This window comes from Lissotriton vulgaris, chromosome 12 (genome assembly GCF_964263255.1).
Source record: "Lissotriton vulgaris chromosome 12, aLisVul1.2, whole genome shotgun sequence".
NCBI lineage: Eukaryota > Metazoa > Chordata > Amphibia > Caudata > Salamandridae > Lissotriton > Lissotriton vulgaris.
The window spans coordinates 633,079,666-633,098,158 of record NC_141700.1 but is presented as its reverse complement, the minus strand read 5'-3'; the positions used below and the strand labels follow the sequence as shown (position 1 = coordinate 633,098,158).

Sequence of the window (18,493 nt, the reverse complement as noted above, 5' to 3'; positions counted from 1 at the left end):
ACCCACCTGGAAAATGCGTCCGGATATCTTGGAGGACATAGTCTTCAAAGCGGACCTAGGGGATAAAATCTCGGAATACTTCGCGTCCAATGGGGGCACTGCGGGATCGAGGGCGTTGGAATGGGACGCCTTTAAGGTGGTGGTCAGGGGCTACTGCATTTCTAAAAAGGTGGGCATGCGACGAATCATCCTTGATGATTTGGCTGTGGCCGATCAGAAACTCCGTGAGTTGGAACTCAGCCGCCCGGGCGTCCCGAACTTCAGGAGCGCACGGCAGCGGCGAAGGAGGCGGTAGCGGCAGAGGTCGAGCGGTTGCGCTGCTTCGACTATAAGGCCTATACTGTTAGATCGCTCGCGGAGGGGGACAGATCGGGCGCGTTGCTGGCGTGGCTAGCTAATCCCACGCGCCAGTCCTCTATAACGACGTCCATGCACACGGCGGAAGGGGCCGAAGTGCACACTCAGCCTGAGATCCTGAGTTGTTACCTGCGCTACTATGAACGCCTGTACCGCAGTCGCTCTGCCAGGGACCCCGACCTGATCGATGACTACCTGCGACCCCTGGAGCTCCCACTGGTGGAGCCAGACGTAGCGAAGGCTTTGGGCTCCGACATCGAACTGGGGGAAATTCGCAGCGCCATTAAAAAGATGGCGAGGAATAAGACCCCGGGACTAGACGGCCTTCCGATTGAATTTTATGCCGCCTACGCCGATCTCCTGGCACCGAGGCTGTTGATAGTTTACAGAGAGGCGAAGCGGCTGGGTCGGCTCCCCGGCTCGATGTGCGAGGCCTTAGTGGTTCCCCTCCTCAAACCGGGAAGGGACTCGTCCGATCCGGCGTCCTACCGTCCTTTATCAATGTTGACGGTCGATTATAAGATACTGAGCAGCATATTGGCATCGAGGTTGCTAGGTCACATGAGCTCTCTGGTACACGAGGACCAGGCCGGATTCATTCCCAAGCGAAACACGACCATGAACATCCGTAGGCTGTTCCGCTTGCTGGGAGAACCGCTCGTGGACGCCCCATGCCCGGTAGTCCTTTCGGTGGACTTGGAGAAGGCTTTTGACAGCCTGGAATGGGACTACCTACGCACTGTTTTGCTACGGTTCGGCCTCGGTGAGGGCTTCGTTAGATGGACCACGGTACTGTATGCCTCGGCGTCGGCCGGGGTACGGGCGGGCCCGCTGATCTCCTCGCAATACCCGGTGGAGAGAGGCACGAGGCAGGGTTGTTCATTATCCCCGCTTCTCTTTGCGCTAGCGGTGGAGCCACTGGCGCTGCTACTCCGGTCGGGGGCCCATTTTAACGGTTTGTGGACACCTTCGGGCCCACATTATATCTCGTTGTACGCCGATGACCTGCTGCTCTTTCTTGAGGATCCGGTTGCTGCCTTGAATGGGGCTGCATCGGCGCTCACGGCATTTGGGGAGGTCTCGGGCCTTCGGGTGAATTGGGCTAAGACCTGTCTCTTCCCGGTTCGCAAGGGTACGCCCAGCCCTGATATCAGCAGGGAGATTAGGTGGGAACCTGACTGCTTTAAGTACCTGGGGGTGTACGTCTACCACGAACCGACTGACCTCCTGGATGGGAACATAGCTCGCAGCACCCGCGCGCTGCGTGGTAGCATGGACTTCTGGGCTACTCTACCGCTCTCGGTGGCGGGGCGGATCGCTCTGCTTAAAATGGTGGCGCTCCCCCGGTTGCTGTACTATTTCCGGGCACTGCCGATTTGGATCCCGCCGGCCACCTTTCGCCTGTTACGGTCAATGGTGGTGGGATTCCTCTGGGGTTCGGGCCGCCGGAGAGTGGCCCTCAAGACCCTGACTAGGCCGAAAGCTGAGGGTGGGCTTGCGGTGCCGGACTTTGAGAAGTATTACTTGGCAGCGCAGCTGCAGACCTTCACCCAGGAGGTCGCCAGAGAGTTCCGAGGCCCAGAGGACAGGAGGGGCACAGGGATGGCTAGGCATGTTATTTCCTTCATAGCGCTGCGACAACGCTTGGCCTTGCAGGACCTATCGCTCGAAGAAAGGACTATTCGATTATGCTGGAACCGTGCCCACGCCCGGGGCCAGTTGCGGACACCATATGCACCCGAAATGCCTCTGGGTATGCTGACGGCCCTGCCTCACGGCGGGGATTGGTCACGACTAGCGAACTGGAAGGACGCGGGTCTACAGTTGGTGGGTGACCTTTACGAGGACGGGGCGCTATTGCCCTTTCAGGAGCTCATTGACCGCTTCGAGGTTCCTCGCGGCGATTTTCTTTTGCACACTGCCCTGGTCCGAGCGATTCAGGCGCACTGGAAACACGGACTGGGGGAACCTCCTACATCTCTGGTGTGCCAGTATGTTATGATGTCCGCGGGAACGGTTAAGTCGGTTACTTGCCTGTACGGCAGACTGATCAATGAGGGGTTGACTCCCCTCACTACCTTAAGAACCCGTTGGGAAGAGGACATAGGAAAGGAGATCCCGGAGACGACCTGGTCGCAACTCGTGAGGCGGGCCTGGAAGGGCCCGCGCCACGCCCGCTTTCAATTGGTCCACTACTATGTACTCCACAGGGCATACTTGACCCCGGCGAAGATCCAGCAATATTTTGCCACGGACTCTGCGGACTGCCCTAGGTGCCGTGCGCCTGGTGCAGACCTCCTCCACATGTTGTGGTCTTGCCCGGGGCTGTCCTCCTATTGGCTTGAGGTGGGGGATACCCTGAAGGAGGTAACGGGGAGGTCCTTATCGGTCGATGCGGCAGTGGGGCTCCTGCACTGGTTTCCGCATACCCCTAAAAATAAAATCACTAGTAAATTCATTGACCTGGGGCTTCTCCTTGCTAAACAGGAGGTAACCAGGAACTGGAAGGCGCGGGTTGGTCCAACGGGGGCTCGATGGCACAGCGAACTTCTGAAATGGGCGGCGGGGGAAAGCACGCTGCGGTACCAGTTAGCTAGGAGACAACACAGCGAGAAGGCGCAGGAGGCAGCGCTAGAATGGGAGACATTAGTGCAGGCCCTCAGGGATTATTGCGCTCCCAGCGATTCCGAAAGTGAGGATGCAGCTCGCCCCGAGTCCCGATAGACGATTGCACTTTACATGTTTGTAGCTTTCCCCGGGGGTCCCCTCATAGATCCTCCTACGGCTATTGCCGTGCACTGATGGCGGGGTTGGGGGGGGGTTCTGCTTAGTTCATAGTGTTTTGAGGGAGGGTTTTCTTTTGCCTTTTTTGTAGGACGATTTAGAAAAGCAGATGACGGATAGTGGATCATGCGGACCGGCTTTGACTTTCTTTTGAGTCCCCACTGGTAATCGCCGCCCGACCCTCGGGTTGTGGGCTGAATGGCTGTGTACTGGACCATCTTGCTGAGGGACGATGGGATGTATTCTATTAATTTTGATTGAACTTGTAATGCTGGTCCGCTTTGTAAAATTTTACTGATTCCTGCAATAAAAATATATTTAAAAAAAAAAAAAAGAGGAAAGCCTAATAGAGGCTCCATTGTTTTCTAAATCTTTGAAATAACTCTCCAGATTATCCTCATAAAAACGGCATTGCAGCCTTCAATTGCAGGAAACACACACCTTTTCAGAGAAGAATGTTTGAGGCTTGATGAAGTAAACAAGTGGGAGGGGTGGGGGGAGTGCGCACGCGCGCTAAAAGTAAAACAAGATGCGCTGCCGTGAGCCGCGCTTCTGTGGTGGGGAGGGGCGGAGCGAGGCGCTTGGGAGAGCAAGCAAGAGGAAAGCCAGATTGCGCCTTACAGCGCGCTGTAAAGGTGCCCGAGATGCGATGCGAGGAAAGCCAGATGGCGCGCGCGTAACTGTGCACGTAACCGCACGGTCTAGGCCAAAAACAAAAACCTGTGGTCGGCTTTTGGAAGCCCACTAACTAAAAGTCTCGCCAGAGCAGCGCATGCCCTGGCTCAGACAAGACCTAAAATGGGACAAGGTACACCCTGCTTGAGAAAGACAGAAAAGACAAATATTTCTGAACAAGCACCTATACTTCAAGCACACAGACATACTGGTTGTATTTGGCATAAGGGTGAGTGATGGTTCAGTATATACAGTTATATTAACCAGAAATTTCACAAAAATGAAATGGACTGTTGATAATTAAAAGGACAAGAAACTGAACCATTGACTCACAGCTCGTGAGCTGTAAAGCCACAACAAGGCATGCCATTCATACACCTTTCATACATGTGACACATACAAAACCATTCACACCGCCAACCGCGGGCCCAGCACATTACAACACTCACACCAGCAGACAGCGCCATTCAAGGGGCCATCACTTTAACACGCCCACATTCCTGACACAGCAACCACACCAGCTCACGAATCGCGTGGAGTGGCATTTAACTAGCAGTGTGTGTAGTGACCAGCAGCAAATCACTACTCACACTCCGCCAGCCAAGCACCCGTCCACGCACACCACCAGACAGGCACCAGTCCACACACCGCCAGCCAAGTGCCAGTCCACTCACCACCAGCCAAGTTCCAGTCCACGCACAACATCATACATTTTTTTTAATCAAGAAAGAAAACACAAACCAATTGCAGCTAAGTACAAAACGATAACTACAAAAACAACAGCAGTAACTAAAGGCATCATTCTATTGCCAAACGTTAAACTGAACAACTATATAAAACCATGCAGACCAGGCAGTAAACTATTAGACTCATGGTTGCTCCCAAAAACTCTTTTGAGTGTGATACAATCTGAAACATGCGGGCACACACAGCCCAGGATTAGAATGTATACGACTCTCCTTCCGCACACCTCTTCGCAAGCAGACTCTACATATCTTACAGGGATTGGGTATTTTGGGTGTGGGAGAAATTAAATCAGGAAAGTGGCGATCTTTCATTCTAGCCACATCCTACACCACTCCTACTCTAGGAACACTTGCCTGTTCCACAACAACAAGGCTGCCTATCACAGACTCCTGAAACGGAACAAAAGTCATCTTTGACGCAGGAGAACTCTCCTTGTACAAAAGCATTGAAAGTTGCTAAATTGAAGAGATGGATGGCCGCCTTCTTATACCAAATGTAAGCCTTACGAATAGCAGTGTAAGGTTCCAACCTCTGATCTACTCTATCGACACCACCCATATGCTTATTGTAGTCTAAAATGCACACAAGTTTGTGCACTTCACCAAGCTGACCCCAAACAGTCACAGGTGAAGTACTCTCATCATGAATGGTAGTCAGCATGTACACATCCATCCTGTCCACAAATTTCACAGCTAGCAGTTCCACACTACACAAGGAACTGCACTGTCCTCTCTGAAGTTTTTTGCAAACAAGCTTTTTTGAGTAACCTTTACGGTTAGAGCGGATTGTGCCACAAGCAAAAGTGTCTACTTTGAACAATTCCTAAAACAATTGTATAGCAGTGTAGAAGTTATCAAGGTACAAATGGTGGCCTCTGTTAAACAGTCCTCTAGCAAGATCCCACACAACCAGGGGGGTCAATAGTGGAATCCCAACCAGTGTTCACCCGGAAAATAAAGACATATCCTATCCTACTCTCAGACAACATATACATCTTAATTCCATAATGTGCCCTCTTGCTAAGAATGTACTGCCTAAAAACCAAACGGTCCTTGAGCAGGACCAAAGACTCATCAACAGATATTTCTTTGCCTGGAGTATAGATCTCTGAAAATCGATCTACAAAGTGATCAAGAACAGGCCGAATCTTAAAAAGACGGTCACAGTCAGGTTGATCTCATGGCAACGCCAAAGCATTATCAACAAAATGCAGCATCCGAAGCAAAAGTAATTACAGATCACGACTCATAATTGCAGGAAATATGGCCGTTGCCATCAAGGGACTGGTTAACCAATATGAAGCCAGGGACAGCTTCCTTATCAAGCCCATCAAAGAAGTCAAACCCAAAAACGTATTCATCTCATCCAGATTTTTGGGAGTCCACCGGGTAGCTCTAGAGCGGTGCCTAAGTGTGGCACTGTTGTCCCTCAAAACCTGTTCAGCATACAAATTAGTCTGCTCAACAATCTCACCCAAAAATACATCATCCATGAACAACTGACAAAACTGTATAGGCAAAAAAATTCACAATCCATTCTACACCCTGCATCACCACTAAAGGCAGGCAGCACCGGCTGCACCATGTTTGGATCAACTCAGAGTCCAGCACTTCCAGTAGGAAGCTAGCATCCTCATGCTGCAATCCAGATGCCTCTTGCACCATCGGCACAGCAGGGTCCTCCTCTAAAACAGGCACTTCTTCCACACTCAGAGTAGCTTCATCTGCACTGAGAGTATCTTCATCATCTGATGATTACATGTGGAAAGAAAACTCACTGCCTGAATCTTCCCCTCCCTCTTCTCCCTCAGATGCACTGTCAGTCTCATAATCCTGCTCAAAGGAAGATTCAAGAAGCATACCAACCATCTGCTGAGCAGTCATTCTATGGCTAGCCATAATGCTTACTAATAAAGGTAACTTGTCAAACAAGTCAACAACAACAAACCCTTAGTAAAAAAAGAAATGAACAAAATTTAGCTTTATCACAAAGACCTATATACTCCAACACTATACCACTCACTTGCCAGAAGCAGCTAAACTCACCACCACCTACTCTACACAGACACAGTAAGGATCAAGAATATCCCACTAAAAAGAAAAGAAAATTACACATAAGACAATGCAAAACACATCGCAAACAATTTCATGCTCAAATCACTAACTGTACTTGGAAACAACGTATTCCATTTTTATTAAGAGAAAGCTGATGGCACTGAGATTTGGCAAATTTCCGACATTGGCTGAGGAACCTGCTTGGAAACAGCATGCAGCTGTCACATGCCGACTGTGTGGTAGCCCCAAAGAAGATCTAATACAGATAATTTGTCATTGTACGATGTTGACCAAGGAACGGACATACTTTTTAAAGTCTATTTTTCGAATTGAGAGACTACGAACATGCAGATCTGCCATTATTGGAAGTAACTGCCCCTCGAATACATTGCAAGTTGGTTAAGTTTTTGCAGGCATTTGAAAAACAACTTAAACAACATGAAGATTTTAATTGTTAATGATTTCACTTTTTGCCACTCTGATTTTTATCATGAACTGAATAACAGTAGGAAAACAATTGAGTTTTAATTCTTGTTCCTACAAGATATTTTTTTTTATTTCCTCCATCTTTTTTTGTTTGTTGATTTTTTTAATGACAATCTTATACATTTTAATTACGGTTGTGCAATATACATAAAATTGTTATGGTTTTAATTAACTAAACAATAAAGTTTAAATTTAAAATTTCACTAACTAAATATGCTGCCTTTATGACACCACTAACAAAAAAAATTAATTCATGCATGACAATAATACTCATTTATTTTTATTTATTTTATTATTTATTTATTTAGAAGTTTTCTATAGCGCTAACAAGACCCGAAGGTAGCAGAGCGCTTTACAGTAAAGGCATGAGAAGGTGGACAAAAAAAATGCAAATACGCAAAACTGCATAACAACCTTTGCCAAAACCGCAACAGGAATCAAAAGCTTTACACTAGAATAAAAAGGAAGACATTACAATGACATATGCAAATAATGACCCAGTCCACGCACAATCCACCAGCCAAGCTAAGGGGTAGGTGGGCCTAAGAGTATAAATAAAATATTCACCCCCGTAAACGGGGAGCAACCCTTGCCCTTGAGGCCACTCCCCAACACAAAAAATTAAAAACCCCTGTTGTCCAGTGGCTTCTAGCCCCCTTAGGGGCAGATGGGCCTAAAAAGCATACTGCTAATCTGCAACCTAAAGAGGACAGAAATGGCCACAATCATCCTCCCATAAAGGGGAGCAACTCTTGTCCAAGGGGCCGCTCCACAACGTAAAAAAAAATAACCCTGGTGGTATACTGGCCATACAAAAAAATATCTGCCAATCTATCCCTCAGGGGGGCAGAAATGGCCAAATTCATATTCCCCAAAGGGGAGCGACCCTTGCCCAAGGGGGCACTCTCCCCCCAAAAAATCCCTGGAGGCCTACTGGACCCTAGATTTTAAAAAAGGCGAAATTTCTCACCCCGTGCCCCCCCCTGGGGGCAGACAGCCAAAAACATAGCCCCCAAAGGAGAGTGACCCTTGCCCAAGGGGACACTCCCCCAAAGTATTCCTTGGTGGTCAAGTGGGCCACTTTTTAAAAAAATGGCGAAATCTGCCCCCAAGGGGGGTAGACAAAGCCAAAACACATTGACCCCGTAGGGGGAGCGACCCTTTCCCAAGGAGCCACTTTCCACAAATAAATCCCTGGTGGTCTAGTGGGCCCAAACATGGAAATACACAGCCCCCAAAGGAGAGTGAAAGGGCGAGATTGTAGACCTCTATCTTATCGCTCCAGATCTAAACCCCGTTCTGGTCATCTGAACCTTTATTGCCTGTCATTGAGGAAAGAAAGTGCATCCAATACCAGGTTAACTTAATCAATAATGGGCTCGACTCTGAAAAACCACAGACTGCTTCTAAGTTTTAAAGGTTTATTACAGAGTCATTGATAACTGCAAATACAGACATCTCAGAATGAGATTCAAAAGATACAAAGGCACTATTACAAACATGTGTTCTCTGAAAGCTCTTAGGGGGGCAAAGAGCACTACTAGGACTAGCTCCAGAATCAACAGGGCTGCAAGCATAGACACGAACTGCGATCTGTCCGTCATTTACAGGAGGAAGGAAAGAATCAGGTTAGGCTGTCCCTACCCTGTACTAGATGGTATCCCTACTTAACAAAGTCCCTACCTATCAAAGGTGTCAGCCGTGAATGTCTTCCTGAGAAGATCACCCACTCTTAGTCTCTAAGCGAAAACCTATGATCTCCAGTCATGACTTCTCTCTGGCTACCCATCCGCTCTCTGAAGGGTCCTCAGGCATCTGCTCTAACTCCACCCAGGGATGCTGACCCTAATACAAAAAAACACAGTTTACAATTGAAACGCCCCTCTCAAGACGCCCCTCAAGTGGTGTCGATTCTGGCTTTTTCCATGATGATCTTCCTCTGGGCCTTGTGTTCAGCGTTGACCTTGCTTCTCAGGCTCTTCTCCGGCCCGCTGATACCCCCTAAACATTCCTGAATCCTCCTCCATGTCTGTACCAGTCTATTCGAACAGAGCTCTATTCATTATACTTTTAATCGGAACCCCCTCGCACCTGCAGACAGACATCCGCGGCTTGAATCTTGTTCTCATAGACTTTTAACAGAAGTTTGCAACGTATTTCTCAATACAACTCGACATGTGTCAACACGTGCAACTTAAGAAACCCTATTTCTCTTTTCAGGCCTACAACCCTTTTCGCAGAGGTTTATTTATTTATTTATTTATTCAAAGTTTTATATAGCGCGATCAAGATCCTTACAGATATCAGAGCGCTTCACAATGGTAGGGTAGGGGCAGTAGGAAAGAACAGAGGTAATGGGAGCAATGTAGTAGTCACTAACATGAAAGGATAATAATAAAATAAAATACATAAAACATATCAATATACAGTCAGGTGAACAGATAATAAAACGGCACAAGTCATGGATCCCATTACATAGGTGTTCAGGTACACCTTGGGTGTGTGGCAGGCTTATACCAGTGTTTTAGTATAGAGAGCGCACTGAGTGAGGGCATCGGGAGGGTGAATCAGTGACCCAATGTGTCTCATATATTGGTCGGTAGGACGAAAGAGGCGTAGAAGTGTCACCATCAAGTAGAGGTATAATGCCAAAGGACAAGGTGAGCATTGATACAAGGCAATGTAGAGTCTCTGATCCACTACCTATAAGGTTCAGGAGATCTTGGCCAGAAGGATGGTTTTCACCTCTTTCTTGAAGAGTGCAGCGGAGGAGATACGCCTAGTTTCAGGCGGGAGCGCATTCCAGATCCTGGGTACCATTGCTGAGAAGGAGCGCTTGTAGGTTTTCTCTTTCCTGAATCTACGGGGTTTCAGGAGTAGATTTTTTGAGCTTCTATTGGACCTCGAACCTCCTGATATGGACAATTTTTGAGCGAGGTAGTTGGGTGCATTGTGGTGCACGGCCGCGTGTGTCATAACTGCAATTTTTAGTTGTATTCTGGCTTCAAACGGCAGCCATTTTAGGGACCTTAAATCTGGGGAAATATGGGAATGTTTTCTTGAGCCAGTAATGAGTCTTGCGGCAGCGTTCAGAGAGGCTCTTAAGGGTGCTGTTGTGGATAGCGGGAGTCCGCTGAGGGTCACAATTCCGTAGTCGATTCGAGGGATGACTAACGCTTGTACAGCAGTTCGGAAGTCTTCAGTCGGAAGGAAGGGTTTGATTTTCCTCAGTGTGTTTATTTGGAAATTAGCTGCTTTTGTGGCTTTGCTGATGTGTTGCTGCATGTTGAGCTTGGCGTCCAGTGTGATGCCTAGGGATTTCGCTGAGTCCACGATGGTGGGTTGGACATTGAGTGCTGTTAGGTTGTTGAGCCATGTTTGGGTGGTGGAAATTTTCGCCGGGGGTGAGATGAGAAGGAACTCAGTTTTCAGAGCATTTAGTTTGAGGTGATTATCGGCTAGCCAAGATTGAGTGTTAATAAGCGTGGAGTTCAGATGTTTGATATCTTCCGGAGATTGAAGCTTTAGGTACAGTTGTGTGTCGTCGGCGTACATATGGAATTGGACATTAGAAGCTTGGAGCAAGGTGGCGAGCGGTTCCATGACGAGGTTGAACAAAGTGGGGGAGAGGGAGGATCCTTGTGGAACACCTAGATCCGCAGGCACAGGTGAAGATAGCACATTATCGATCTTGAACTTCTGAGATCGGTTGTGTAGGAAGGACGAAAACCATTTGAGAACCGTTCCCGATAGACCCATTCTAGTGCTTAGCAGTTCCAGCAGGTTCTCATGTTTGACCGTGTCAAATGCTGACGAGAGGTCAAGAAGGATGAGGAGACAGGACTCATTGCGATCAAGAATTTGGAGGGCGTCATCAATTATGTGTGTCATAGCTGTTTCCGTGCTATGTTTCGCTCGGAATCCTGATTGATGAGAATTGAGGAGGTCAAATTGGTCAATGTGTCTTGTTAGTTGGAGTTGGACACATTTCTCCAGCAGTTTGGCCAGGGTGGGGATATTGGTGATGGGTCGGTAATTGTTTAGGTCAGTCGGATCAGCTGTAGGTTTCTTGAGTATAGGTGTGACTTGCCCCACCTTGAGGGAGTCCGGAATGAGGCCTTGTTGCAGGGAGCAGTTGATGATTTTGGTCCAGAGAGGGAGGAGCAAGGGGATGAAGTCTTTTACAGCATTAGCAGGTAGAGGGTCTGTGTGGTGGTTAGATGGCTTCAAGGTGCAGAGCAGTTTGTGTATTGCTTCTTCCGAGTAGGTATCGAAGTACTGCCAGGAAGCCATGTTTTTAGGTTGAGTGTTAGCCATTCTTGTGTGGTTGGGGAATCGGCTTACATCCATGATGAGGTCATTTCTTATGTTGTCAGTCTTTAGCTTAAAGAAAGCAGAGAAGTCTTCACAGTGTGGGGTGTCGCTTGTTGTGCTACTTGATTGTAGGGGTTGTGCCTTTGTTTGGGTTTTGATTAGTTCGAAGAGTTTTCTTGGCCTGTTTTTTGCTTGGTCCAAATGGCGGCTGAAGAAGTCCAATTTTGTGCGCTTTATTTTCCTGAAGTAGGCATTTCTCTTGTTTTTGAGCCTTTTGAGGTGCAGTGCTGAGGGGTCCGCTCTCCAATTGCGCTCTGCCATTCGCATCGAACGCCTGTCGTCATTGAGTCTGTCGTCATACCAGGGGTTAGAAGTTTTGGTGGAGACTCTCTTCAGTTGCAGTGGGGCGACTTCATTGACTAATGTATTCATAGATTCAAGGTAGTGGTCAGTCAGTGATTGAACATCCGTGGCACCTGAAGGGGGAAGGAGCAGATTGCCGATGTGGGGAGGCAGAGTAGAGGCGTTGAGATTCTTCATGTCCCTTTTCCATGTTTTGGATTTGATTGGTTGAGTCGGGTTAGGTTTAACTTTTTCATTGATAAAGAAGGTGATAATGTGGTGATCTGACCAGTCGCAGGGTAGAATCGTCTCCAGTTGTGTAGAATTCTCTTTGGCAATGATGAGATCAAGTATCGCGCCTTTGTCGTGTGTTGGTCTATCGCATATTTGGGTGAGGTCAAGTGCATTAAGGAAAGTTTTGAGACTGTTTACCACTGTGTCTTTCTGGTCGTTCCAGTGGAGATTGAAGTCACCCAGGTAGACTTGGGTGGTCTGCCGACCGGCATTGGAAGTGATCATGTCCATGAGTTGTTGGGTGAATATGAGATTGTCACCAGGCGGGTGATAGATGAGATGTAGAGCACAAACTTGTTTGCCCTCGCTGGTAATGTCGAGGCAGAGGAGTTCACAGGAGGAGAGGGAGGGGGAGGTGACTTTAGTAACGGAGAGGTTGCTTTTAAAAATGCATGCAATTCCCCCGCCCGTCTTGTCTGAAGACCTGTCTAACCTAATGATGTGATAGTTGGGGGGGACTAGTATGTCCATAATCGGAGTAGAGGCTTCAGTGAGCCAAGTTTCTGTTAGAATGGCTAGGTCCAGATCCCTATCTGAGACGAGATCTGCGATGTCGGAGGAGTGTCTCTGGGCCGATCTGCAGTTGAGTAGGATGCATTTGAGTTTGGGAGAGAGAGGGGTGGTCGAGCTTTCTAGAGTGAGGGGAACTTTTCTGAGGTTGTTAGGGACGGAACCTCTGTTGTTGAGTGTTGGGAGCCTCAGAGGGTTTGTAAGAATAGTGGGTATGGGGATGTGTGTGCTGGGTATGTGTTTTACCGGACCCGAGCCATAAGAGCGTAGTAGTGAGCATAGGTCGCGGTCCGACAGTGGGTTGGGGACACGGCGGGGGCGGTGGGAGTTGTTGCGAACTGGGATAGTCGGCCAGCGCGGGTGTCGTTGGAGGCGAGGGTATGTGGGGCGGGTGCGTCCTTTGTAGGGTAGAGGGATGATGGGAGGAGGACTGGGCTGTGATGAGAGCAGGTCTTTGATTGCGCGGACATCTTTTTTGATTTGTAGAATATCCTCTTTGACTTGTTGGAGGGTGGGTAAAGTCTGGTCAGGGGGAGCATTGGGGATGGCGAAGGTGGTGTGTAGTGAACTAGAAAGCGGGCAGGGAATCGAAGGGGGGGATATAATGGCGTTGTTGGCGGGGGGTGTGAGTGAAGCAGGCGGTGATGGCGGTGGGTGGGAGGCATAGGTAGTGCTGCCAGTGGGAGAGGGAGCCGGTGAGTGGAAGAGTGAGTGAAGGCCGAAGACAGTGGGGGAGACCGGAGGGTAGTGAGGGCTGAGAGTAGGCGGTGGGAGAGAGGGGGATGCTAAGGTAGGAGAGGTGGTATGTTCTGTGTGTGTTGTTGGGAGGGTGTGAGTGTCGTGGGTGGGAGTAGGGAGGGGGCTGGGGGGGCGAAAGGTGTTCGCCGTAGGGGGTATGGGAGGGGGGGTGGATAGGCTTCGAGTGGTGATGTTATCAGATGGTGGCGTGCTGTGGGTGAGAGTTATTTTGTCAGGTGTGGGAGTGTCGCGGGTGAGAGTGGGGAGGGAGCTGGGGAGGGGGGGGCGTCTGTCGTGGGGGGGATGGGAGGGGAGGGTGGATAAACTCCGAGCGGTGGTGTGTACAGGTGGCGTGTTGCGGGTGTGGGTTGTTATGTCAGGGAGGAGAGGGATAGAGGGGATGTGAGTGGGGGGGCCATTTACTGGGGTGCTGGGGGAGTCTGTCCTTGGGGAATGTGGGGTGTTAACAGCGGGTGGGCTATTTACTGGGGTGCTGGGGGTAGAGGTGTTGTAGGTGGGGGCTGCGATGTCAGGGGTGATGGTGCTGGTGGAGATCAGGGTGGGGGTCCGCGGATTGGAGAGGTGCTCTTTGAACTTGGGGAATAGGTTGTCTAGTAGTTCCAGGTTCTTGTCCGTGGATTGAATAAGGACAATCCCGTTGTTATAGATAGTAATGGTAGTCCTGCCAGGGAAGAGGTGGGAAGGTGTGATAGAGAGAGTTAGGCCATGAGTTGTTTTCCTGGTGGAGGAGACGGTAAGTAGGGTTAGGAACGCTTTTTTCCATTGGGCTCTGCGTGAGGTGTGGAAGATGAAATCTGTTTTCATTTTCAACTTGAAATAACATGTTAGCATCTTATGCTTAAATAATAAGAAAACACTTCTATGTAATATAAATCTAACGAGTAAACAAATTACTATAACATTATTGCAATACGTCCATTTATGAGCGTTCTTCTCTGAACCCTTCTGTCCTGGCCATGAGGCCTGCTCCCTTCAATGCCTCACAGCATGACATTTCTCCATTAGTAGCTACATAACATGGATCATGATTAATCACGTCTAATAAGAATACATTTACCACATATTTCTGCATCAGTCCTACTTCTGTATGTATTTTCTATGTTAACTACACACGTCTAAGTACAGGTGCATATATATCTTCAATCCTTAATGGCACTTCTATTATAATTGTGCGACTAACATGTGCTTACAGTGCACTCATGCATTTTTGTTCAGTTTGCGCTCTATCAAGAGCGACCCTGGCCCAAGGAGTCACTCTCCCAAAAAGAAAAATCCCTGGTGGCCTAGTGGGCCTTAGATTTAAAAAAAGCTGCCCTCCATGGGGGCAGACAGTGAAGAACATAACCCCAAAAGGGGAGTGACCCCTGCCCAAGGGGCCACTCCCCACAAAATACTTCCTGGTGGTCCAGATGGTCCAGAGGGTGGTCCAGAGGGCCGTTTTTTTTTAAAACAATTTCAAAATCTGCACCCCCCCCCCCAGGGTAGCAGACAAAGCCACAATTATTACCCCCATAAGGGGAGCGACCATTGCCTAAGGGGACGCTCCCCCAAACAGCAAAACTCACTGGCACTTTAAAAAGAAGAAAAATCCCTGTGTCTAGTGGGCATTCCTGCTGCACGATCGTGCAGCAGGAATGCACAAAAGAGGCATCGGGGAAAGGAAAACCCTTTCCATTCCCCCAATGCCTCTTTTGATTAAATCACCCCTCTCCCGAGGAGAAACTCACCTCCTCTCTTCCCAACGCGCTGGAAGCAAATGGCTTCCACCACGTTGGGAATCCTCCAATGACATCAGCACGCCTCGGATGCTGACATCATTGATGATGTGGAGGGGGGGTGGGGAGAGGCAGAGGAAGGGCTTCCCCTGCCTCGCCCCGGTGGGGGCACCTGGATCGGCGGCCCACAGGGGGAGCGCCATGGCTTCCCCCGTGGGTGGGTGCTAGGACGGCCGGATGCATCCGACGCACACACCACCTGTGACGTCAGACGGCTCCCGGACGTCCGGCACGCGGAAAGGGTTAACCCTTGTGGGGTTCTTTTTGTGGTCAACCATGGAAGTGTTTTTTGTTGGTATTTGTTTGGCAAGTGCAGTAGAGATCCAGTTGTAGAAGATGTATATGGATTTCTGCCGCATGTTTCCTGGGGTTCTTTCAAGTTGGGTGTTAGTTAAGTTGGTAGATGTATAGTTGTTTTCATTGTCTGACTGAACGTTTATTGGTTTTTGGTTTTCACGAAGTGTTGTCATTGATGGGTGTGTTAATCTAGAAAGTAATTATGTTGTGGTCACTCTCACTTACAAGGGAGTTGTCTGTAACTGTGGCTTGTCTAAGGGTGCAAATATGACATCTTTCAAGGTTGGTTGTTATAGCTGTGGTTGTGATTGGATTCTTCTTGTCAAACCATATGTTGCAGTCTCCTAGAATGTATAGGTTTGGGTGGTCCAGATAGGTGTTGGTTACTGTATCAAGTAAGACATCTTTAAAGTTGGTATTGCTGTGTGGTGGTCTATATATTTAAGGGGAAGTATAAATTATAGTGGGAGTCTGGTGCCATGTTATCATCAAAGATTCACAGCTGTCCATGGTGGAGGTTCCAATTGCTGTTATTTGTAGTTTTTTATGGATTACAGAAAAGCATCCTCCAATGTCCAATAGGGGAACAGGAGATATAAATGTTTCAAGTAGAAATAGCACCAGAAACACAAAGGGACAATGATATTCAGTGGTTGTGGTAGAACAGGACTAAGTCAAAATTTGAAGCTGACTAAGCAGGAACCCAGGTCCCATACAGTAACCATGTTCATCCTGGTCAAAGATTTTTTATCTTGACTTTAGTCCTTTAAGCCCCAATCTCCCACAGAAGTACAGTTCTAAAGCCCCACAGGACCTCAAAGGAGGTATTAGAGACTCACAGGGCAGCAGGCAGAGGCCAATAGGAGGTTCCAGCCCAGGTCCAGTTGCCACATGTCAGCTGGCCAGTTGCAGGAAAGGTCTTCTTATAGCCTGTTATGCCCCAGTAGCTTTAACAGGTTAGTCTTATGACGCTTGATGTCCACTTCTTTGTCGTGATAGCAGGTCAAGTCCTCCAAGGCCAGTGGCAGCTGGTGACATTTGAAGATGGTGGGGAGCAAAATTTAGGGGTGAGTGCCCGCTGGCAAGCGAATGTAGCGAGCAAGCCCGACTGTCATAGCCCCAGCTCAACTGTGGTATACACCCGTTACAACGCATCTTTTACTCCGCACTACCATTACAACGCGACTTTTACTCCGCATACCATTACAACGCATTGCGCTGGGGGGCGCTCTAGGATAGGGAATAAGTATAATTTACTATCCAACACCTTCCCTAGGGTCCACGGGGACTGGAGTTAGAATAGTAAATTATACTTACCACTATCCAGCACCCCAAAGCGCTATGCGTTGTAATGGTATGCGTTGTAAAAGTCGCGTTGTAACGGTATGCGGAGTAAAAGTATGCGGAGTAACATGGTACATCCGATGGTGGGGAGCAAAATTTAGGGGTGAGTGCCCGCTGGCAAGCGAATGTAGAGAGTAAGCCCGACTGTCATAGCCCCAGCTCAACTGTTCTTTCAGACTAGTAGTCCGCCCTTTCACACTCCCAGGTCTGCCAGTAAGTCTACTGTCACTGCCCCAGCTCCATTGTCCCTTCAGACTTCCAGGCCTGCCTGTAAGTTTACCGACATTGCCCCAGCTCCACTGTCCTATCAGACTCCCAAGACAGTGTGTTCATTGGTAGGACCGCAAATAGCCCACAATGGACCAAAACATGGGCCAGCCACTGTAAACCTGATGGGTTAGGAAGGTTTTGGGGGGCCTCAGTGAATGATGGAAATGGCAGGCACTTTTTCTCACCAATTGCTCTCCTATTTGGCCCCCATGTTCTCCTTACCATACTGTGTCCCTTAGATGACTCCCCATGTCTTCTATTTGGCCCACTTTTGTTTCCCCCTTGATCCTAAAAACCCTTTCCCCTGCAATTGTCCCACCCCATAGACGGCCACTCCACATGTCTTTAGATCGTCTAATATCCCTTATATATGCCATCAGATGCCCCCGGTTAAAGTCACAGATCCTCAAGTTGTGTCAAAGCTTAGAGTCTCCCCATGAAAGACTTACCATGGTGGCAGTGTGATAAAGGGGCTCTAGAACCACTAAGGTTCTCCCCTCTCCTCCGGGAGGCTCCTGTCTTCTCCTTGCAGTGACAATAATAATACCCAAACTGTGCTGAGTGTCAGAATGGGCACCATGGAAACAGAAAACAGATAACATGACCGGCACCGGCATCCACTTCATTTCTTACTGTGGTCATCTTGGACTATGGCTTGATTCATGGCAATCAACCCCAGCCCTGCACCCAGACCTCCAGATTTAAATTGAAAAAACAGCAACTTGACAGAAACAAAACAATTTACATTTTCAAGTTAGCAAAGCGGCATTGGTGTACTTAACTAAAAACAAGACATGTGACAAGTTTGGACAGGCAGTGAACTGGAATTAACATCACAGTCCGGCAGTTAAAAATTAACAGGCTGTACTCTTAAATCAGGAAGGCAATTTTTTAGTTTTATAAACAAAAATGAGAAGGTACTCACTGTTCGGACCTGTCCCTTCCGTCTCGGCCACAGAGAACAGAACTTTCATGACTTTGCCTCGGTTCACTGTTCCAGCTCGGCCCTCCAATCCCACCCGTCCTCCCCGCAAATCCTGAGCCAATCTAGACTCTGCTCTCCTGCACGAGAGCAGCGCAAGGATTGGCTGGGTCAGAGGCTTCCAACACTCCTTTGGAGACTTGCGGGCTGTGCATGAAGCCCCCAGGGCATTGCGGATAGGTGAGGGTTCAAGTGCGCATGTCAGGCTGGGCAGAGAAAGGCACCGGTCCAACCGACATGCACACCCCAAGGAGGCCCAGCTGTGTCACAGTGACTCAGCCATTCAAGCTCCACCCTCCATCCACTATCTGACTCTGCCAGCCTGACCTAACAACTGCAGAACGGAAACCTTTGCTCATGACGTGCAGCGGAAGCTGTTAAAGAATTGGTTGGTATCAGCTGGGGATCAGAAAAAATAATTACTTAACATGGGGCCCAGGAGCAGGGGGGCAATGCCCCCAAGCCCTAATTAACACCTTGGCTTCTAGTGGTTTTCCCTTCCT

At 48.7% G+C, this 18,493-nt stretch overlaps 1 protein-coding gene across 1 annotated transcript in view; it reads right to left on the bottom strand.

The window, feature by feature from the left end:
- LOC147677901 (sulfotransferase 2B1-like) overlaps nt 1–18,153 on the bottom strand; it is a 428,603-nt gene extending 410,450 nt beyond the window's left edge. The window contains exon 1 of the mRNA XM_086946529.1: nt 17,934–18,153. Coding sequence (XP_086802655.1) covers nt 17,934–17,982 — 49 coding nt within the window. The 5' untranslated portion in view covers nt 17,983–18,153. The remainder of the gene's footprint in view (nt 1–17,933) is intronic.
- Between the last annotated feature and the right edge of the window lie 340 nt (nt 18,154–18,493).